At 48.1% G+C, this 22,268-nt stretch overlaps 1 protein-coding gene across 1 annotated transcript in view; it reads left to right on the top strand.

Annotated features, from left to right (window-relative positions):
* Nucleotides 1-2,763: 2,763 nt before the first annotated feature.
* The window catches only part of XYLT1 (xylosyltransferase 1), a 190,768-nt gene continuing 171,263 nt past the window's right edge, over nt 2,764-22,268 (top strand). Inside the window, exon 1 of the mRNA XM_065893202.1 lies at nt 2,764-2,793. Within this exon, the coding sequence (XP_065749274.1) occupies nt 2,764-2,793 (30 nt within the window). The remainder of the gene's footprint in view (nt 2,794-22,268) is intronic.

Here is a 22,268-nt window from a genome sequence, read left to right as displayed (position 1 = left end):
GATGTGAAGAGCATTGGTAAATAAAGAAAACAGCAGATGCTACATGGATAGGTCAAAATCGGAAAAGTTAGCAGATGAATGATTAAAATTTGGAAGGGGTGACTGTTTCTTGCTGTCTTCTTCCTCCTGAAATTCCCAGTGCAGCGGCGGGTAATTCATTCATTTTTCTGATCTCAGTTTTCTCATCACGGTACCTGTCTTATATGTCGTCCAACCCTCGTTCCAGGTAGCCAGCAGCCAGTTTTTATTGGACCCATAATTAATTGATCTTTTTTTCACGTGTGATTTGTCACTGCCCCTGCTAGACTGCAGGCTCCTTTGGGGAAAGTCTTTGTAAGCATCATCAAACTCTACACATTCCTGGGTGGTCAGTAGGAAAAAGGTCTTTTTAGAGAAGGATTTACTTTTTTTGGCTATAAAGTGTGAGTTCATTTAAAGTGAAAGATGGGGCAAACACTGTCATAGTCTGAGTCTGAGAAAGAGGCAGGTGGTTTGGTGGAGGCCATGGTCGGCAGCGCCTACTGCAGCCACCTTTCTGCTGGGAAAGGCCCTGGCAGCCCCTTCTCCAGGTACTAATAGACCCACTAGAGCCCAAATTCAACTTGTCCATTATGATGCACCAGTTGGGAAGAGACACATAAGCAGTTGTTGATTGACGATCAATTAGTTGTAAACACCCAGAACCAGCGCGCTCTCAACAGTCAGTTCAGACATCTGCTCAAGAGCTGCCCTGTGTCGGACGGTGGCCACCAGCATGGGGGTTGCTGAGCACTTGAAATGAGGCTGGTTCAAGTTGAGTTGTGCTCTAGCAGAACGAGTACCAAAGTATCACATCGATACTTTTTCATCTTGATTACATGATGAAATTATAATATTTTGGATATATTAGGTTAAATAAAATAGATGATTCAAATCAATCTCTCTCATTTCTTTTTCTTTTTTTTTTAAACTGCCTACTAGAAAATTTTTTTAAACTGGCTACTAGAAATGTAACCATGAAGTTACATTCATGGTTCACACAATGATGAAGGAAATCGGGCTGGATCAGAGCCAAACCTTAGAAAACAATTTTTCTTTTTACTTTTTTAGAGTTAAAAAAAAATTTTTTTTTGGCCACATGGCTTGTGGGGTCTTAGTTCCCCGACCAGGGATCGAACCTAGGGCCCCAGCAGTGAGAGCACTGGGTCCTAACCACTGGACCACCAGGGAATTCTCCAATTTTTCTTTTTAAATTGTAATGTTCTCAGTTCCTAAGCTCGGGGTCTCCTGAGAGGAAGCAAAAAGATTTCAGTTAATTGATGGTTCTGGTTAGTTGAGTTCACTTAATCAGGGCTTTGCCTCTAATTGCATCTACTGTCACCTCTCACCAGGTACAGGGCATACCACTTGTTATCAATTGCTCACGCTTTCTCTGTGGCTCCTGCCCAAGCTCCATTAAGAAAGGTACGGGTTGCAGAATTCAGGGGTCCTGCCTGTGGACACGTGGTAGGGTGACAATGGAATGTTGAAAGAAGTAGGACTGCTGGATGCTGTCAGTGCCCAGTCTGGGGATGAATCGAGACCCGGTTATCTGAATGCCAGAGCCCTCGGCACCTGCGAGGAGGCACTTTGCCAGATGACCTCTTGAGGGGGACTTGGCAACAATACATTCTCTCAGTGTCTTAACAAGCCTCCATCTCTCAGGAAAGCGAGGCAGCGTGCGAGGCTGGGGTTCCCACCCAGGCTCCTGGGGATGGCTGAATGCACGACACCCAGTGCCAACAGGTGAGATGGGCAGCAATTTTTTAGTCCCAGATACAGCCCCAGGGAGGAGGATGTCACATGCCATGAAGAGCCATGCAGGGACTTGCACTCAGGGACAGAGTGACCATCCAGGGCCTCCGGGAGGCTGACTGTGTAGTATCAAGAGGATGAGGGGACCACTGGTTCCCACAAGAGGACGTGGTTACCTTCTTTGAATAATTCCGAGGACTGGCAGGGAACTGAAACAGGGATGAGCAGGAATTGCGCCTGGTGCCTGTAAAAGGGAGGGTCCTTTGGCTAGGGGACCTTATCCCGGGGAGCAGAGTAGAGGGGGAATTACGTTCAGGCCCTTTGAGTCCCTCCAGGTTTTCCCCAGATATCACGACAGTGCATATTATTAATTTTAGCCCTTACGTCACAACGTGGTGGGGGGAAAACTGGATGGTGGAATCATCATATCTGGGTTTGAATCTTGGCTGTGTTACTTACTAGCATTTCAGCTCATGGATCCTCAATAAGCCCATCGAGGATGTTAACATCTACAGTGTGTGTGAGTGTGTGTGTGTATGTATGTCTGCCTGTATAGCTATCTACCTATCTACCCACATACATAGATACACACACTCACACACACACACACACACACACATATTTCTCCTTTCCAAAAGGGTGGTTTAATCCCCACGACCAGCTTTAAACAACAGCATAACCACAACCAACTCAAAAACAGCATTTAATGAAGAGCAGATGCGTCAGTTAAGCAAACTGAGTTCTTCCAGCCAAAGGCTACATCTGGCCCTCCATGTACTATTTCCACTGACTTACTGAGGATTTGGTTTTGCATGGACAGAGGCAGACATTGGCTCATTCTGATTCAGGGCCAAGGAGCCAGGCTGTTAGTTTATGTAATGCTAAGAGGACACAGCCTCCACCCTAGTTCAGATAAGGAAGGCCAAGCTCCAAGGGCTTTCCTTGGCATAGTGAAGGCAGCTGCCTGGGAACCAGGCAGCCCGTAGCACGATGGCCCTGTATGCTGCATCTCCTCCAGAGGTGAGCCGTTGCCTTCTTGGCTTAGAGGTGGCCTCACCTGCACAGACGCCCAGGGGACCAGCAGGGACCTGGTTGAGCAGAAGTACCCCCTGCATGCAGAACAGTGGGGCATCTGTTGGCTTTTTCCTTCCAGATAAACACACTGTCTTTCTTCAAAGACAGAACCTCATCCCAGCAGTTCAAGGGACCACCCTCAAGCCTCCTTTGCTGCTTCAGTTCCATCTGTGTTGAGGATTTTGCTTCTCCTTGTTCACCCTCCTCCTTGGCAGGGACATTCTCCATGGAAACCCCAGCCTTGGTGTGTCCTGGGATCCTGGATTCGCAGCTGTGCAGAGCACCTCAGGGGGCTACACTGGTGCGGTTCTTTGAGCAATGTGGGTGGTGGTGTTCTGGAATCTGGCAAGCAGCCAGCAGAATTTCATAAGCCCACGCCTGGGTCACTCCTCAGCGCCTTCCAGGGGACGAATGGATGTGGATGGACAGCTGTGAGGACCTTGGGTAGTCCAGCCCAGCCCACCTATCAGCTGTTTGCAATTATCTGTTTACATGCATGTGTTTGTTCATAAACAAGCAGACAGCTCTTCAGTGAGCCCATGCTTTGTGTCAGATCTAGTTCTTGCCTGCATGGAACTCACATCCCTGTGTGCATGTGTGTGCATGTGTGTGTAAGTGTGTGTAGGCCTGTCACTAACAAAGCAATGATCATCGATGGAACAGTCCCTGAATGTCAGGCCCTGGGCCTGAGAGTACTGTTCTCATTTCATCCTCACAACCACATGCACCAGAGGTTGATGGAACACTTACTACAATATGTGCGAGGCATTATATTGAACACTAAGCTTAGCCTTTCAAGGTAGAGCCTTCTAGAACCTATCCTATTATTAACCCCATTTCACAAATGAAGAGACCCAAGCTGAGTTGGTCGAGTGCCTTGCCTGGGGTTATACATCCAGTAAGTGGCCGAGCCGGAACTCATATGTCATGCCCCTAACCATGGTGCCTCGTCCGTATACATGGATAGATTTCTCAGTGGGCATGTCTACAAATTCGTGTGCATCCATGTTTGTATGAGTAGCCCCAAAGCCAGAGGTTACTGGGTTTGAGAGTATACTTTATCCCTCTGGCTACAGTATCTACTGCCATGAGTCTTTGTTTCCTTATCAGTGAATCAGTTGATGATGTCTGTCTGTTAGCCTCATGGAATATGGGCAGGGGGGTTGGGGGCAATGAGATAATGTTCAAGAAAGGCCATTGTCTGCAAAGAATCATATGGATAAAGAACCAAGAAAAGTATCCTATAGATGGAAAGAAAAACTATTGGGTGAAGAAAGTTAATTTTTATCAATTCTCTACTAAGTTTTCCATTTGATGCTCATAATCACCCAGCCGAGTGGGTATTATTGTCCCCCATGTTACAATTTGAAAGAGGGAGAACGAGCCTCTGGGTAACAAAATGGTGGAGACAGGGTTCTAATCCAGGTCTGGCCCTGCTGGAGCCCATGTTCTTTGCTCTAGACCAACAGTTGGTAAACTATGGCTCACTGGCCCAATTCGGCCAGCTGTCTGTTTTTGTAAGTGGAGTTTATTAGGAACACAGCCATGCCCGTTCCTTACAGGCTGTCCATGGCTGCTTTGAGCTACAACAGCATAGCCGAGCCATTGTGACCAAGACGATATGGCCTGCAGAGCTGGAAGACTTTACTATCTGAGCCTTTACCGAAAAAGTTTGCAAACTCCTATTCTAGACTCTAACATAAGGCCTGTGGTAAGAATGATTTTTTAAAGTAGGTAAAAAAGAAATGCTAAAAAATGTGAACATGCCCATCTACTGTGTATGTCGCACGTGTACAGAAAAAAACTCCAGCCCTCTGGAGCCTTTGGGAGATAAGACAAACCTAATTTTCTCAAGTTACGTTTTACCCATAAGGAATATTTCTAAATTATATCACCCACTTTCCTACCTTCTGAGGCAGAGTATGCTGGGCATGTGTTAAACTTTCCTTGAAGAAATCTCACCATCATTTTAAGCACTAGATTCTGGGTTCTGCTAAAAGCACTAATGACTCCTGATGGAATCGAGAATGCTGTAGCTCTTCACTCAATGGCCCCAGAGTCCTTTTTTTAAAAAAAATCTTTCTGTCTGCTTTTCAGTCATTTTTCCTGCTCTTACATTTCTTGCCCACTGTTATTTCTCCCCGCTTTCAATGTGGCTGATTGTAACCCTCAGCTGGCTCTGCTTCTCAACTCCAGAAATCATCACACTCATTAGAAATGTACAGAGAGTAAATAGGTTGTGTTTCAGAAGCTGGCACCTGTGTATCCCTCTTGTCCTTGGCTGTTCTGTGTAGCTGAGCTCCATGGAAGCGAGTTGACACCTTATGTGTTGGTTTCCTGCTGTTGTCTGAAGGCAGGAAGTGGTCCGTGTTTCCCTCTCCATGATGGCCCTGGTGTCCCAGGGTTCAGATTGACAGTAGCCGAGGAAACAGCAAGCACCGGAAGCAGATGGTGAGTGTGGCTGGCGCCTCTCGCTTTGCAAAATACCGAATCTTATCCTCAGGTTTGAGCTTCAGTAGCCAGAGCTGACTGACTTACTTTCATCTTCATCACAGATGGTAGCAGAAATAAGGCTCAACATGGTGGAATTTAAGACTTGGGAAACTCAGAGTTGCCTTTGAAATCCAAGCACAGTTTCATATTTAGAGACGTGTCTTTAAAATAGAAACTGATTGTAATCAAGTATGAAAACGCAATTGTTACTCGTTTTTTAATCACCCGACCTGAGTGTGGTTAACTATTTTTGTTGACATGTGTGAGTGTTTCTTATTGAAAGTAAGAATTATGAGTAATTCTTATTGAAATGTACACACTGGGTCTGCCAAACACTTTTAAATCTGCTTTTGTATCGGTGGGTGGTTGCTGGTAGATGGCAACAGCTAGAGATGAGGGCAGGGCTAGATGGGCGTGTGTCCCGTGCTCAGTGGGACCCTGCACTTGGTTGAACGCTCTCTTGTCACTGCCTTGAAATTCTTAATAAGTTTTTTAATAAGTGGCCATGCATTTTCATTTCGCACTGGGCCCTGCACGTTACGTAGCCGATTTTGGCCATTGTGGAATAGGATCGTGGAATATCAAAGTTGGAAGGAGCTTCAAGATCAGCCTTCCAAAACCCCTCATTTTATTAATTTTTAATGTATTTTTATTGAAGTATATTTGATTTATGATGTGTTCATTTCTGCTGTACAGCAAAGTGATTCAGTTATACATATATATATTTATATTTTTTTCCGTTATAGCTTATCACAGGATATTGAATATAGTTCCCCGTGCTCTACAGTAGGACCTTATTGTTTATCCATCCAATGTATAATAGTTTGCATCTGCTAATCCCCCACCCACCTCCCCCTTGGCAACCACGAGTTTGTCGTCTATATCTGTGAGTCTGTTTCTGTTTTGTAGATAAGTTCATATGTGTCGTATTTTAGATTCTACATACAAGTGATATCATATAAAACCCCTCATTTTAAATACAGAGGAACTGAGGCCAAAACAAAAATGGAAGTGACTTGCCCAAGGAAACAGGGCAATGGATGGCAGATTCAGAGACGTGGGACCCCCGATCTTCAGGTCCCTGTGATTACAGCCCCTTTCTCCTACCCAGAGACAGTGCTTCCTGCCCAGTTCATGATTAGGGATGATGAGCGAATTTAATAATAATCTAAGCAGTTAATACTGATGAATTTAAACTTGCCATTTATCCCCCTTTCCCCAACACACATGCACACAGAGTAAGTAACCAGTTTTGTCTGTAACATTCGAAAGTGGTATAATGGAATTCTTATTGATAGTATAAAAATTAGGACAAAACTCAAAAATGCTAGCAATTTCCCTGAATTAAAAATTTGAATGGCATTTTCTTTTTTGCTTACAAAAGTAATACATTCTCATGGTTGGAAATTTGGAAGATGACCAAGAAGAAAAAAAAAGTCACCATGCCACAGTTCATGTGTATTTTTTCCAATCTTCTTTACCATGCATGCACATTTTTAAAATAGTTGATCTCTAAGTCTATTCGTTGAACCTTTATATTCCGTTTAACATTATATTAGGTTAAACCATATGAAATTGCTGTTTTTGTAGATCAAAAAGGGTTGAATACTGTATTGGCAATTTGATGTTCAACCAAATTGCAAAAGCATTTCCTTAAATCATAGAGTATTCTTGGTAAACATCATATTTATTGGCTGTATAAAACTCCATCATGTGTCTGCATGCAGTTATGTAACTTCTACTGAGCAGTATTATCCTATTTTATGTAGTAATTAATATACTTATTATAACATCATACATAAATAATTATACACAAATAACTATGTCTTATGATAAAGCATCTTATTCCCGTGCCTTCATAGATGGAATATTCTTTTTTTTTTTTTTTTTAATTAATTAATTTATTTTTGCTGTGTTGCGTCTTCGTTTCTGTGTGAGGGCTTTCTCTAGTTGTGGCAAGCGGGGGCCACTCTTCATCGCGGTGCGCGGGCCTCTCACTATCGCGGCCTCTCTTGTTGCGGAGCACAGGCTCCAGATGCGCAGGCTCAGTAGTTGTGGCTCATGGGCCTAGTTGCTCCGTGGCATGTGGGATCCTCCCAGACCAGGGCGGAATTAGCAGGCAGACCCTCAACCACTGCGCCACCAGGGAAGCCCCGGAATATTCTTTGATAAAAATCACTTTGATTCTTTTTTATGTTAAAAAAAAATGGTGTTTTATTTTAAAAGCTTGAAAAAGGTGGAAAGAAAGCAAGAAGTAAAATCATCATCCTGAAATACAGTCTTTGGGGCATTTCTTTCTGGTCTTGGTTTCCTATGTTTGTATGCATTTGAAAGCCTGCATTTGTTGGTCGCTGAACATGTGGTGAACATTACATAGGATATTATGAATCTGATTAAGTGCATTCCCAGTGACTGTGGGAAAAGTGAGGACCTCAAAGTGAGGTCCATGGGTCAGGGCCAGTCGTGAAGCGTTTGTTTGTCACCGTCTGTGCTGAGACAGCTTCAGAAACTGCGGGCAAGCTTTTAGAAACCTTTATAGTAATAGGGCATTGCCTGGCGCCCAAGCATGGCCAAGCATCTCTTTTTTTTTCCTTTTTTTTCCGATACTTCATTTTTTGTTTTATTTTACAAAGCCATCAGTCTGAGATAGAGAGGAGGAAAAAGACCTTTCATCCCAGCGGGATGGAGAAGCATTGCTACATAACCCAGCCAACGCCCGGGCTCCAGCACAGGGAGGGCAGATGCTCCCTCTCTGATCCTAACCACACGTGTGGTACAGGCTTATAAAATTCCTGGGTTTGCTCTCTTGCTGTCTTTTTCTGTCCCTTTTTGCTGCTCACATTGAGGATGTCTTTCATTTTCTCTGTTCCTGCCTTTTCCTCTTCTCCCTTTTTCTTCTCATTTCTCCCCCTATTATCTCCTGGTAACAAGGGAGGAGGATAGCAAACCCCAGTTATACGCTTGTTAGAATGAGTTGGGAATTGTGTCTAACTGGGGTCTCAGAGTGGCTCCGTGTAAAGCGAACATGCTTTTTCATCCAGCTGTTGTGACACATCTTCCCACAGCTGGAGAACGAGGCTTTTTTCTTATTTAGTAGATACTGCTTGCATTTTAGATCTGAAGTTGGCCGTCTCTGAATAACTTCAGTGTGTTTTACAGCTGAACTTTTTTTTTCACGTTAGCTACACTTTGTCACCTTCTCTATCCCTGCCATCCTTCCTTGATGGAGAGTCAAGAGCTAACTGGGCATTTTGGGGGGCATATGCAGTACCTGATCTTTTTCTCAGCGGGCTTCAAACCCAGAGAAGACAGCACGTTGGTGACATCTTGTTGCCGGTGAGCAGGAGTGAGTGACATCACGCTTTGGAATGTGCGTCCTCAGGCTCCACCAGCCTGATGTCCCCTGGATGACACGCACAAGGCCAGTGCTGAGAATAAAGCAAACCGCGATGCCAAAATAACTGGCTTTAGTTAAATAATTTGCTGTTTACGGCTTCTCTGTTTATGAATCAGTTAAAAGCCCTTTTAAGTGAAATTGGATAGACTACAAAGTGTTGGTTTCATGTGTTTTATTTGCAGTTTAATCAGCGTGATCCAGCTGCTGGAGTGGGGAGAGTCGAGCAGGGGTTTTAATTATCCCTGCTTTGCCCAAGTTAGGAATTCCCAATGGTGCAGTCTGTGCGAAGATGCCAAAAACTGCATTGTTCTTTAATCAGCTGTTGTAATTGTTTTAGTCTAATCTCCGTGATTAGCAGCAGCATTAAATACAGCAGGAAGAAAAGGCCTGTCCTCTACGCTCTGCCCCAGTAAACAGAGCCTTTCTCCCTTCTGGAGAGGGATATCAGAGAGAATCAATTAGAACTCAACCAGCGTTGATTGGAAGATGATAAAGACCAGCCACCATGAAGAAGAAATGGCTCCGGCAAGTTGGTTTATGGCCCCCACTGCCGGCTGGCCTGGTGTGCTCTTCAGCCCTGCCCTGTCCTGGAGGCGCTTGGACAGGCCCCGCTAGTTGGCTCTGTCCCTCTCTGGGGATGGGGAAATGGACAGGTCAGGCACCAGCTGTTGTTTTGGCTTCTGGTCCTCTGCTTCATGCATTCAACCACAAGCTTTTCTTAATCACCTCTTTTGTGCCAGGCATCATGCCAAGCGCCTGGGCTACAGCTCTGATCAAGGCAGGCACAGTCCCTGTCTGCACAGAGTCTGTAGTCTAGAGGAGGAGACCGATGTTAATCAAACACTTGCATGAGTCTTTAGTTCATTGTAAACCGTGAAATGCTGTGAAGGAGACCTAGGAGGGGGGTTAACGGAGGTAACTCACCTGGTCTGAGGGTCAGGGAGGGTATGCCAGAGAAGTGAAGTATATAAGCTGAGTGCCAATGGGAAAGGAGGGTTAGCTGAACCCAGAGGCCAGAGGAAGGGTGTTTAAGGCAGAAGGAACAGCTTATGCAAAGGTCCTGAGGCAGGGAGGAGTTTGATCCTTCCTTTTCATCATTTTCTTGGAGGGAGTAGTATGGGGGCAATGAGCCAGATTCTGGATACAAGCTCCCTGGGTGCAAATCCCACCTCTGCTACTTACGACCTGTGTGAAATTCTTCAATTCACTTCACCCCACTCTGCCTCAGCGTTTCCAGGCTGTGAAATGGGGATGATGATGATAACCATGGTAGTATCTGGTTCACAGTGTTGTTGTGGAGATTAAGATCATACATGTTAAGCATTCAGAACATTGCCTGGCATATGTTGAGGCTCAGGAAGCGTAAGCCAGGGCAGCCTCGACTTTGGAATCAAACAAAATGGGCTAAAATCTCGATCTGCTGTGTGCAAACTTTGTGACCTTAGCCTGGTTACCTGCCCTTGCTGTCCCTGCTTTCTTTTGGATGAAGTGGGGACATTGCCTTGTGGTTTAGTCCTCTTGTAGTCTGTTGTAGATACTCAGAGACTAGTAGCTATTGTCATTTTTCATGAGACATCTGCTTGGCACATGGCTCGAGGTTGATACTCAGTAATGATAAATTCCCTTGGAGTTTTCTTCTTTCTTATCATTGTCTGTGGTCCTCCCCACACCCACAGAAAGGGTATCTCTGTAGCAAGGTTTCCCAACCTCGACATTATTGCCTTTTGGGGCTGGACAAGTCTTTTCTCTAGTGGTGTCCTGTGCACTGTAGGGTGTTTAGCAGCATCCCTGGTCTCCGCCCACTAGGTGCTGGTACCATCCTTCTAACCCTGAGGGGTGATATCCAGAGTGTCCCAGACATTGCCAAATACCCCTGTGGGGCAAAATTGCCCCCAGCTAAGAACCACTGCTCTAGAGAAAAATAGAACAAGTAGACTAGCTGTTACTTTGGGAGTGATCGTTGGATATTAGGATAAAAATGGTAAAAATCTATTGGAGAAGGGAGTATACAACTGAAGGTTTTGAGGCCCTTTGAGCTTAAGGAGTTTACAGTGGTGCTCGAATTCAGCTCTGCCCTGGAATCACCTAGGGAGGATAAAAAACTGATGCCTGCACCCCCCGCTAGAGGCGCCAATGTACTGGTGACCCTTGAACAACTCGGGGGTTAGAGGCGCCTGCCCTGCACGCAGTTGAAAATCTGCTTATAACTTATAGTCGGTCCTGTGTATCCGTGCTGCCAGGCGTCCACAGTTCCTGGTACCCAAGGCTCCTTATCCTCGGATTCAACCATCTATGGATTGTGTATTACGGTAGCATTTACTATGGAAAAAAAAAAAATCCATGTTTAAGTGGACCCGCGAAGTTCAAACTCGTGTTATTGGAGGGTCAGCTCTAATTGAGCTGGATGCCGCCCAGGCATGAGGATAACGTGAAGCTCCCCAGGGGATTCTGATGGGCTGCCCGGGTTGAGAACCACTGCCTGGTTTCGGAGTGGACATACCTGTGTGAAAGGTAAGGTACTCGGGTGGACCTCGTGTTTCTGTGCCACAAAATGGTAGTGACAGGAGTATTACCACTGCTGCTGCTGCTTCTACTACTGGACGTGGTTTATTCATGTACGGGACCTAATTCTAAGTGCTTTACTTACGTTAACTCGTTTAATGCTGAAAACAAGTCTGTGAGGTAGGGACTGGTATCATTACCCCTGTTTTTTTTTGTTGTTTTTTTTAAATTTTTATTTATTTATTTATTTTTGGCTGTGTTGGCTCTTCGTTTCTCTGCGAGGGCTTTCTCTAATTGCGGCAAGTGGGGGCCACTCCTCATCGCGGTGCGCGGGCCTCTCACTATCGTGGCCTCTCCCATTGCGGAGCACAGGCTCCAGACGCGCAGGCTCAGTAATTGTGACTCACGGGGCTTAGTTGCTGTGCGGCATGTGGGATCTTCCCAGACCAGGGCTCGAACCCGTGTCCTCTGCATTGGCAGGCGGATTCTTAACCCCTGCGCCACCAGGTAAGCCCCATTACCCCTGTTTTAATGGTAAGGACACTAAGGCACAGCACAGAGTGGTTAAAAACTTTTCCAAGTTCTAGTTGCCCTAGAGCCCATGCCCCCATTGCCTTAGGATGTGAGGCGGGAAAAGGACAGGACGGGGCACTGGGGGTGGTTTGGTTGGCGTTTGGGGGACTGGGCTCCGGATGACGGCTTTGATGTGTACAGAAATGCCAAGCACTCATCCATTCACTCATCAAACCTTTATTATTATTTTTATTTATTTATTTGCGGTACACGGGCCTCTCACTGTTGGGGCCTCTCCCGTTGCGGAGCACAGGCTCCGGACGCGCAGGCTCAGCGGCCATGGCTCACAGGCCCAGCTGCTCCGCGGCATGTGAGATCTTCCCGGGCCGGGGCAGGAACCTGTGTTCCCTGCATCGGCAGGCGGACTCTCAACCACTGCACCACTAGGGAAGCCCCATCAAACCTTTATTGATCACTTGCTGTGTTCCAGGCACTGTGCTAGGTTCTGGAAATACACTGCTGACTAAAAAAGGCATGGCCCCTGTCCTCGGGAGGCTTACAGTCTCACAGTCTGTGGAAGAAACAGAATGGAAACCAGTGATCGTCACTCAGTATATAACCACACATGTTGAGGGGTGGTAATAAGAAAATTAATACAGAGCTGTGTTCAGATCTCGTAGAGGGACCACTTTAGCCAAGACACCATAGAGCCAGAAGGAAGGCTGTTCCAGGCAGAAGGAATCGCAGGTGTAAATTCTCGAGGCTCAGATTGAAGACCTGAAGAAGCCCAGCGGGGAGGGGCATTATGCATGGGGTGGGCAGGGGATTAGGATGTGAGGTTAGAGAGGTGGACAGGGACCAGATGACACCGACCGTTATCCTACTTGATGGCTAAGAAAACTAATGGCCAGAAACAGGGTGAAGGTGCATTGTTTCCCCAAGGTCACACAGCTGGTGTCAGAGCTGATTTCAAATCCAGGCTGTGCGGCCTGGACGTGACATGGTCCAGAATGGTCCCTGTTTCCTCCTCTGCCCCGAGGTCAGCCTGTATGTTCTGATGTGGGGTTTGAGAAATGCAGTGAAGACAGGGCTCTTCCTGTCATGCTTCTAGGATCTAAGAGGCAGAGAAGACTCCGGCAAGGTACCGACTGCACTTGAACTTCTTAGGCATGTAATACATCTTCCGTGACCACTGCCTGTGAGGCGCCAGGCTCTGTAATTGACACTTGCCATGTATTTCTGGACATGGCATTGAAGGTAAGCCCTTTAAAATAAATAGACTCTCATTGTCCCCATTTTACATATGTGAAAACCAAGGCCTAGAAAGTGGGGGCAGCTCTTTCAAGCTCACCCAGTAAGGGAGTAAGCAGAGCCCTGGGAGGAAGCTCGGGCTACCCGACAACACACCAGGCTTTCTTCCACTATGCTTTTCTGAATTGTCCCTGCGTTGTCCATGACGCCTGGAAGTTCATTATATACATTTGTAGCATCAGTTGTTGAATTCATGGGCCAGGTTCTGAGCTGCAGTAGCGCTTGAGATCTACATCATTGATTTCTGTGTTGCCTAACATTGCATTTTGCTAAGTCAGCGACTTGGTCCTAGCATACAGGAAAGGGACCCCTCGCTAGAACCAAGCCAGGAGCCCCTGATCCCGTATGTTAGGGAAGTATTGACATAGGAGCCAAGGTGATTCTTAGGCAGTGGTTTACAAAACAAAGTAAGATCTCAGCCTTCTGGTGAAAGGTACCCCTCCCCCCCACCCAAAGCCACATGCACCAGCATGTCTTTGGAACGTGGTGGTGTCTTTGGAAGTCCAGCAGACTTAGCAGGATATCCTGTGCTGAGGCAGTGTGGTCCAGTGGTTAAGAATTCAAGCTTTGGAGTGATATCAACCGAATCCAGGTTCCACTTTCTCTATCATTCTTTCCTGGAGTATTTATTCAGTATCTACTGTGTGTCAGTATCGTTCCAGGCATTGGGCGTACTGGGAGTCTAAGGTCCCTGACTTCATGGAGCTCAATAAGTAGAAACAGACTAGGAACACCTAAGCAAAGTCATAAATAAGAAACTTCAGGGCTGTGGTAAGGTACTATTAAAAAAAAAAGGGTGATGAGATGGACTAACGGCTTGTGTGGGGTAGGTGGTATTTAAGCCTAGCTTTGAATGATGAGAATCAATCAGACTGACATTCAGGGATTTAGGGAAGAGTACTCTAGGCAGAGGAGTGAGGTGTGCAAATGTCCTGAGGAAGGAATGGGCTTGGCCTGGTGGTTGAAACATAGTGATGAGTGAGGGGAGGAGGGAGGGGCTGACGGAGCGGGGCGGGGGGGCAGTCGTCAGATCCCATAGGGCCTTGCAGGCTGTGATAGGGAGCTGGGATTTTATTTTAATTACAAAAGAACACATGAGGGTAATGGAATACTGCATATAAATGTCTGTACAGTACCTGGCACATGTGCTAGGTCCTCTAAATATTAACTATTTGTTTCATTATTTGTTTATGGTTACTTTTTATTTGGACATTCATTCCCCAGACCTCTGGAGTATATGCCATGAATCTCAAAGGTTGCCTTTTCTCTCCAGTCCTAAATGATCTAAGAAGTTACAGCTCAAAGAGCCATGAAGAGATGGCACGAGGCAAACACCTAGAAATGGAATCCCATCACAGTTCATCGCTGCCAATGATGAGATGCCCATTAAATCTGTCTGGAGCTTAAAAGTCAGTTCTTTGAGATACCAGGTTCTGTGGAGAATTAGCTTTATCCCAAATCCTTCCACTCTCCAAGCCAGCCAAGTAGAGGTAAAACAGGGCCTCAGGAGAAGGGACCCCGACTCAGAAATCTGCATGGAGTGCGGAAGCAGGGTAACTGTGCCCCATGCCCACCCCGCCCCCAGCTGTCATTCAAAACTCAGTACATACCCGCTGCCAATAACCTACAGCACCCCAGGCCCAGATGACATGTGTAAGTATCTCTTCTCCACGTGGTATCCAAAGACTGAGTCAGTAAGCTTAACTTCCTGTGGATTCCCCTGTTTGGTTGCCGCAGCCTAGAAAACTGATCAGATAAAGGCTGTGTGCTTCAGGGAGGACAGCTTGTGTTGTGAGTAGTGGAACACGGCGGCAGTACGGCCAGCCAGTCAGCTGGGATGCTGCCTAATCCCTCTTTGCTCTCGCACTCTGCTGGGGCCTGACCCAGGTATGGCTGCAACTTACTAACCCTCTTCTGGGAACTTCGCAGGTCGTCATCACATTCTTGTTGGCCCCGGGTCAAAGCACAAAGATCTTGATTTAATTCAGTGGTAAGAATCTTGCAGAGTAACATCAGGGCCAGATCTCCTGATCTGAGTCCAGAGCAGTTGGAGGGAAGGATCAAGGGCCCTGGCCTTGGAGGCAGACCTGGGAACCACCAGCAGGTTGGTGACCTTGTGAGCTTCTGTTCCCTAATCTAGGAATCATTCTCTGTCTACCTCATAAGGCTCACTTATTCACCAGAATTTATTAAACACCTGTTATGTGTCAGGTCCGGGGCTATGATGCTGGAGGAAATGCAGTGGAAGGCATGTCTTGATCTTCATGAGATACCAGATGTCCTGGTGGAGATCATAATGACCCGCTGTGACTGGGTGCTAGGAAAGAAGAGAACAGGTCTGGAATTGAGGGAAGTCCTACATAAGATAAGAGTTTGGGAAAGGGCTCTCCAGGGGCTAACTTTGAGCTGAGATGCAAAGGATGAGGGTGCACAATGCCCAAAGTGATAAACACACAGGACAAGAAATGGATGGAGATCAAGGTAGCGGAAGGGAGGGGACAGAAGGAAAGAGGCATGAGTTGGGGTTGAATGGAGAGGTGAGTTCAGAGCATGCCAAGCCTGGTAGGTCCCAGGAAGTATCATGGTTTTATTCTAAGCGTTTGTACCATCTCTTGCCCGGCAGTTTGCTTTAGCCTCCACATCTGCTTCCCTCTTTCTCCCTTCCCTCCCCCACCCCCCTCCCCTCAACAGATATGCTCAGCATGGCTTCCAGAGCTGCTCTTTTAAATCATGAGTCAGATGAGGTCATGCCTCTGCACAAAGCCTTCCAGTGGCTCTCATGCCACTGGGAGTATAAGCCAAAGGTGCATCCTTGGCCAGGCTGCCACTAACCTCTGGACTTCATCACCTACTGTCTCCTCCCTCCCTGCCGGCACATCACACCAGGTCTGAGCTTTTCTCTTTTCTTTGCCTAAGCTTCCAGGTTATCGGATCGCGAGTTATATAAAACGAGGCATCCCTTTTTGCTTTGGCCGCCAGGAAGCTCAGAGCCTCATCTAATGTCAGTCGTAATCATTCTGTTAGGTTTGGTTTGTAAAGTTTCCCCTTCATCACTTCTGCCTCTAGTGCAGTCATTGTCTGGCTTCCGTGTCTTTCATCGCAGGCCTGCCTTTTTTTGGAATGGGAAGGTGTAACTTGTAAGTTGGTTTCACGTGTTGCGGTAACCTAACGGTGTGTCCGTTTCCCCCCAGTATGGGTTCTTTTGGAGAGCAGGAGCATCGATGCCATTCATGGAGAAACAATTGTTGGCGTTGCGGGGGGAGAGGGAACCCTCTAGCACTCTGAGGGGACCCGCGATGCATATTCTGGGATATCGAAGCTAGTAATTTCTAGAGGGCTCTAAAAATGACTTTGACATAGCCGGTGCAGCTGGGGTGGGCTGACTTTTCCTCTTCTCCAGCACCCAAGGCGCTGGTGTGTGGGTGATGAACCGGAGGCTTCTGAAGTCAGAGCCCCATCGGGTTCCTTGCCAGAGAGTGGGAAGCTGGGTGACACTCCAGGGCCGCCATTCATTACCCCAGGTCCTGTCACTGCAGAACTTTCTCTGAATCTCCCAGTTCAAGGGTTACAGAGAGCTCCAGAAATGGTTCCTGGAAAAGGGTTATTTAGAAATCAAAACCAGTAACTAGTGACTCAACAAGTTTGCTTTGACCCGTAGAACGTTTTTAGACAACTGGGTTTCCACGTTCTCTTGGCTGGACAAGCCCTGTCCGGTGCTTCCGGCCCTCCTACAGCGGATCAATGACCATGACTCAGTGATGCAGCCTGTCTGGGGCTGCACTTCGAATCTCTGGACAGAAGAGAAGCAAAAGACTGCCCCTCCCCCTTAACCCTGTCCGCTCAATCCCACTCTCTCCCATACAGAGCTCTGTGGGTTAACAGTCTAGGGTGGATCCTTCCAGCCTGATGCACACTTTCCAGCTGGGGAAACTGAGGCTCAGAGAGGTTAAGAGAGGAGCTTCTTGATCAGGCCCCGACAGTAGTTGCTCCACGTCGACGCAAACTCATTCCCAGTGCCGTAGTGGAGTTTTTCAAACCTTTTTTCCCATATGGTTTGAATTTTTTTTTTTTCGTAATGAAAAGAAACCTTTTCTACCTAACTACACCAATAGCATTATAGCAACATGAACAGAGCACCAAGTTGAAGAAGGAAAGAATTCACCCGCAGCCCCACGTATCTGGCCAGAAACCAAGCGCAGCGTACATGGGTCTGGGCAGTCCCTGTCCGCACACGTAGATCATCCTTACAGATTTGTAAGCACAACGAACGCTCCCTTCCAAGGAGCCCCACATGCCATAAAAGTCAGCAGCGAAGGGGAGCCTTGTCTGGTAGGTCGCTGGCCACGAGGCAGTCTCTGGAGGCCTGGCTGGTGAGGGAGGCCTTGTTCCGTGCTGTAAGGCCTCGCTGTGTATCCCCTCTCCCCGCTCCTGCACCCCACCCTAACCCCAGCAGCCGGGGGCTGAGAGGTTGGCCAAGCAGCCCAGCCTCCTGCTTCTTGCCCTTACAAGCAGGCCTCTGTGGGGTTGCCAGACGCCAGGGCAGGGGATGGGACATGGAACAGCAGATTTTTGTCTGGTCCTGATGTTGGCAAGACAGCCCAGGCCAGCCTTGCGAACATCACCAGACCAGGTACCTGGGAGCAGACCTGGCAGACAGGAGCACCTTTGAGCCGGAGCGAGACTGCCTGGGAGCCAATGGGACGGGGCATCTGTGGCCACAGCCCTCTCCCCCAGCTTCTCCACCCAGCCTCTGCCAGTGGGCTCTTTCCCAGAGGACCTGGTCCTTCAGGACAAGCCTGGAGCCTCCATTTGCCACCCAGCAGTCGTTTTCAGATATGGATGGCCCCAGAAACATCCCTGATCCATGAGAGCTTGCATACATATCAGAACTTGCCAGAGAAGCAATAATGAGTATCAGCTTTGAGCCAAACTTCTGGAATTTATTAATATTTCTGCCCCCTGCCCCTCCTGTGCAAGTTGCTTTATTCTCTCTGTGCCTCAGTTTCCTCATCTGCAAAATGAGGTTCTGATAGGGTGGTTGTGAGGAATCAATAGTAAATACACACGTACACACACACACACACACACACACACGTGAGTGCAAGGAAAACCTGAAAACTAAGGTCTGTGGTCTGGTTCACAGTACTAGACTGATGTTCATTGTCTGGCTCGGATATCGCACCGCAGTTACATAGGATGTCACCTTTGGGGGAAGCTGGGCCAAGGAACATGGACCTCCCTGGACTATCTTGGCAACTTCTGGGAGTCTATAATTAGTCTGTCATACAGAATGTAAGTCAGAAAGTAAGTCAGAAAGAGTAAGACAAATACCGTATGCTAACACATATATATGGAATCTAAGGGGAAAAAAAATGTCATGAAGAACCCAGGGGTAAGACAGGAATAAAGACACAGACCTACTAGAGAATGGACTTGAGGATATGGGGAGGGGGAAGGGTGAGCTGTGACAAAGCGAGAGAGTGGCATGGACATATATACACTACCAAACGTAAGGTAGATAGCTAGTGGGAAGCAGCCGCATGGCACAGGGAGATCAGCTCGGTGCTTTGTGACCACCTAGACGGGTGGGATAGGGAGGGTGGGAGGGAGACAGAAGAGGGAGGAGATATGGGGATATATGTATACGTATAGATGATTCCCTTTGTTATAAAGCAGAAACTAACACATCATTGTAAAGCAATTATACTCCAATAAAGATGTAAAAAAAAAAAGAAAGGAAAATATGTTAAAGTATGTAAATAGCCTTAGGACAAGGCTTGGTGTGAGGACGTTTCAGTCCATCCTTTATGGCGCTGGGCCACAGATCTTACAGGCCAAGAGGAAGCAGAGCTTCTGTGGCCTCCAGGCCCCCTCTCCTTCTCCCTCCCCACTCTCCCCCCGCCCGCTGGTGCAGGACATTCCCTGTGCGGAAGCAGAGCTTCTGTGGCCTCCAGGCCCCCTCTCCTTCTCCCTCCCCACTCTCCCCCCGCCCGCTGGTGCAGGACATCCCCTGTGCACGCTTGCTTTGTGCTGCTCAGCGGCCCTCCTGCAGTGCCCTCTGTCTGGAATGCCCCTCAAGCCCTTCTTGTCCAGTGCGCTCCAGCTCACACTTGCCTCCTTCAGAAGACCTTCCTGGGCCCCCGTGACCTCTACCTGGACCCGCGCAAGGCTATAAAGCAGTTGTTCTCAGAACATGGTCCTGGGTGGACAGGCGGCGTCAGCATCACACGGGAACCTGAGACAAATGCAGATTTTCCTGCCACGTCCCGGGAGACCTCCTGCATCAGAAAGTGGGGGGTGGGTGGGGGGGGTAGGGAGATCCACAGTTTAACAAACCCCCCAGGTGAGCTTCTCACACTTTAACACAAATCACACCCGGGCTCTTGGTCAAGCACAGATTCTGATTCAGCTGGTCTGGGGTGGGGCCTGGGAGTCTGCATTTCAAAACCAGCCCGCAGGTGATGCAGTTGCTGCTGGGCTCCTGGAGGCCACAGTCCACGTCTCCTTTCCACTGCCCAGGCGGTAGGAACTTGGCAATGTGTTGTTGTTGTTGAAACAGCGGGTAGATTTGCAGGGGCTGGTGATCCTGGACTGAGGGGCGGTTCTTCTCATGGAGGGCGGGGGGCAGGCAGCCAGGACCCGTCCTCATGTGGCTGCAGCTGGAAGAGGGAAGCTTGTAAAGTGGCGAGGGAAGGGTTGGCCACAGACCATCCAGGCAGGCAGACACCACGCTCTGCCCGGCCCCCTTTCTGTCCTAATGGTGTCTGGGAGTGGAGCCATGGGACGTGACCCCTGAAAGGGACACTCTTTGTCTACACTTGGAGCAAGCCTCTCTCTTCCTCCTCCTATTTATGCACTTATTTATTCTGCAAACGTTTATTGAAACTGAGTAGAGCAAAGTCACGTTAGTGGGCAAAATAGATTCCCACCCTGCCCACAGACAGTGCCATCGTCTGTTTGGGGAAAGATGTCAGTCATTGAGCAGGACAGTGATAAGTGCAGTGAGATGAAGGTTGAGTGTTCTGAGGGGTTCCTCTGCAGGACCTGACCAGGGAGGGTCAGCAGAGTTTCCCTGGGGAAGTGACATTTAAGCTGAAACAACGAAGTGTAGACTGGGTAAGGATTAACTGAGGAAGAGGGAGCAGCATGTGCAAAGGTCCTAGGCTCAGTGAGAACTCATTCCAACTCATAATGACTGGAGAGAAAGCTAAGAAGCAGGAGAGAGTGGAGAAGGGAAGGGGAGGGTGGGCAGGGGCTGTATCTAGCAGGGCTGTGCAGGCTGCAGTCAGAATTCCATCTTTGTCCTAAGAAAAATAGGGAGAATGGAAGGATTTTGAGTGAAGGAGTAGCATCTGATCTGTCTTTTCAAAGGATCGCTCTGGCTGCCGGAGGGGAAAAGGGATGGATGGGCGGGTGAGGTACATGCAGGGGCTCAGTCAGGAATCTGCACTTCTCATCAGGTGCAGGTGATGGGGGAGCTGGAAAGAAGTGGATGGGGCCAAGGGAGACCTAGGACTTGGCAAAGGACTGGAGTTGGGATGAGAGAAAGAGGTAGTGTCCAGTAATTCATTTCGGGGGCAGCTCACTCCTAAAGGCAGATCCCGGAAGTTTCAGTCTAATTCTATCTTGATGCCCTGCCACCAGCCTCCAAGCCCAGCTGCCTTTGAGCTCACCTGACTTTTCTCCCCTGCTACCCTTTTCCCCTGGGGTCCCTCCACCCATGTACCTGTGACCTTTGCACTTTGCTTTCTCTCTCCGTAGCCTCCCTAAGCATCCTCTGAAAGGTTACGTTCAGATGCTAAAGAGAAGCGCGGGTTTTGCCACCTCTAAGCCCAAACCACAAACCTGCAACTTAATTGCATACCTCTTCATCTTCTCGACTACAGAGGCTCATCCACCAGACAGGAACATGAAACCATTTGGGACGAGAAGTGCTTCGAAAGAATCACTTTGGAGGGAGAGGAACGAGAGGCAGGTTGAGTGGCGGGGATGTTTACTACGATATCCACATGAAATCTTCAGGGCTGGAAAAGTAGGTTCTCAGAAAAGTCTCCCTCTTCACAAGGCAGAGCACAAACGACGCACTCTCGTAGCAGCCGACTGTTTCAGAGAAACTGAGCTGGTGTCTGCCCTGGACAGCCTCTCTCCCGGCTGAAGCAACCAAGGCAGGCAGGGGCGGCTCAGTGCTGTGCCCTCGATCCTCTGCCCCTGCCTTCTTCCAGCAAGTAGTTGCTGAGTGAGGGCCCACTGTGTGTCGGGTGCTTCAGACGAGTGGTTCTCAACCAGGGGGCCCTTGTGCCCCCCAGGGGATGTTCGGCAAAGGCCGGAGACAGTTTTGGTTGTCTGCATTCCAGGATGCAGAGGGAGGGATGCTGCTGGCATCTAGTGGGTAGGGGCCAGGGATGCTGCTAAACATCCTACTGTGCACAGACAGCCGCCCGACCACAGAGGATCATCTGTCCGCAAATGTCAGTAATGCGAGGTTGAGAAGCCCTGTTGTAGACCCTTGCGCTTCCCTGAGCCTCCCTGGCCCCTCCTCCGCACTGGGCAGATGTCTTGAGCTCTCCTTCATGCTATGCTCCGCGTTGCAGATTTGCTTTTCCACGAACCTTCATTTTTTTTGGTCATTCAGGTTTTCATTCCCCTGTCTCCATCCCCCCAGATTTACTCAGCATCAGTCATGGCATTAGGCACCATGCTAACTGCTCTTCCTATTTTACCTCTAATTCTCATGGCAATTAGAGGAAATAGGCATTTTTCCCCACAGAAAATAATGAATCCCATGTACTGAACATCTGTGTGCCAGGTAGTGGGAAGGATACTGATTTCTACGCCTCATGGCAACTCTGACATGAATTAGGTTTTATAATCCCATTCATCCCAACATTGGCGCCTGGATGAGAGAAGGATCTCAGTCAAGTTCACAGGCCTAGGAAGTGGGAAAGAAGCTTGGGATCGGGGTGATCTTTAGGCTGGTTTGCAGAGCACGGGCAGGTGTAGGACTAAACCAGCTTGTGAGAGGCCGACAGAGCTTCCGTCTTCTCTGCATCCTCAGCCACCTTAGAGACACCAAGCGAGAAGTGTCGGTGCTAGTGGAGTCCGACCCTCACCAGCTCTGAAGAGGGGAAGGGCAGGAGCTCCCTTCATTCTGGGTCTGTGCTGTGCCTGGCCCTGGTCTGCGCGCATCTTTCATAGTCTTGGGGAC

The sequence above is a fragment of the Phocoena phocoena genome, chromosome 15, assembly GCF_963924675.1.
Source record: "Phocoena phocoena chromosome 15, mPhoPho1.1, whole genome shotgun sequence".
In the NCBI taxonomy this organism is placed as follows: domain Eukaryota; kingdom Metazoa; phylum Chordata; class Mammalia; order Artiodactyla; family Phocoenidae; genus Phocoena; species Phocoena phocoena.
The sequence above is the reverse complement of the archived record's forward strand: the minus strand, read 5'-3'. Positions and strand labels throughout refer to the sequence as shown.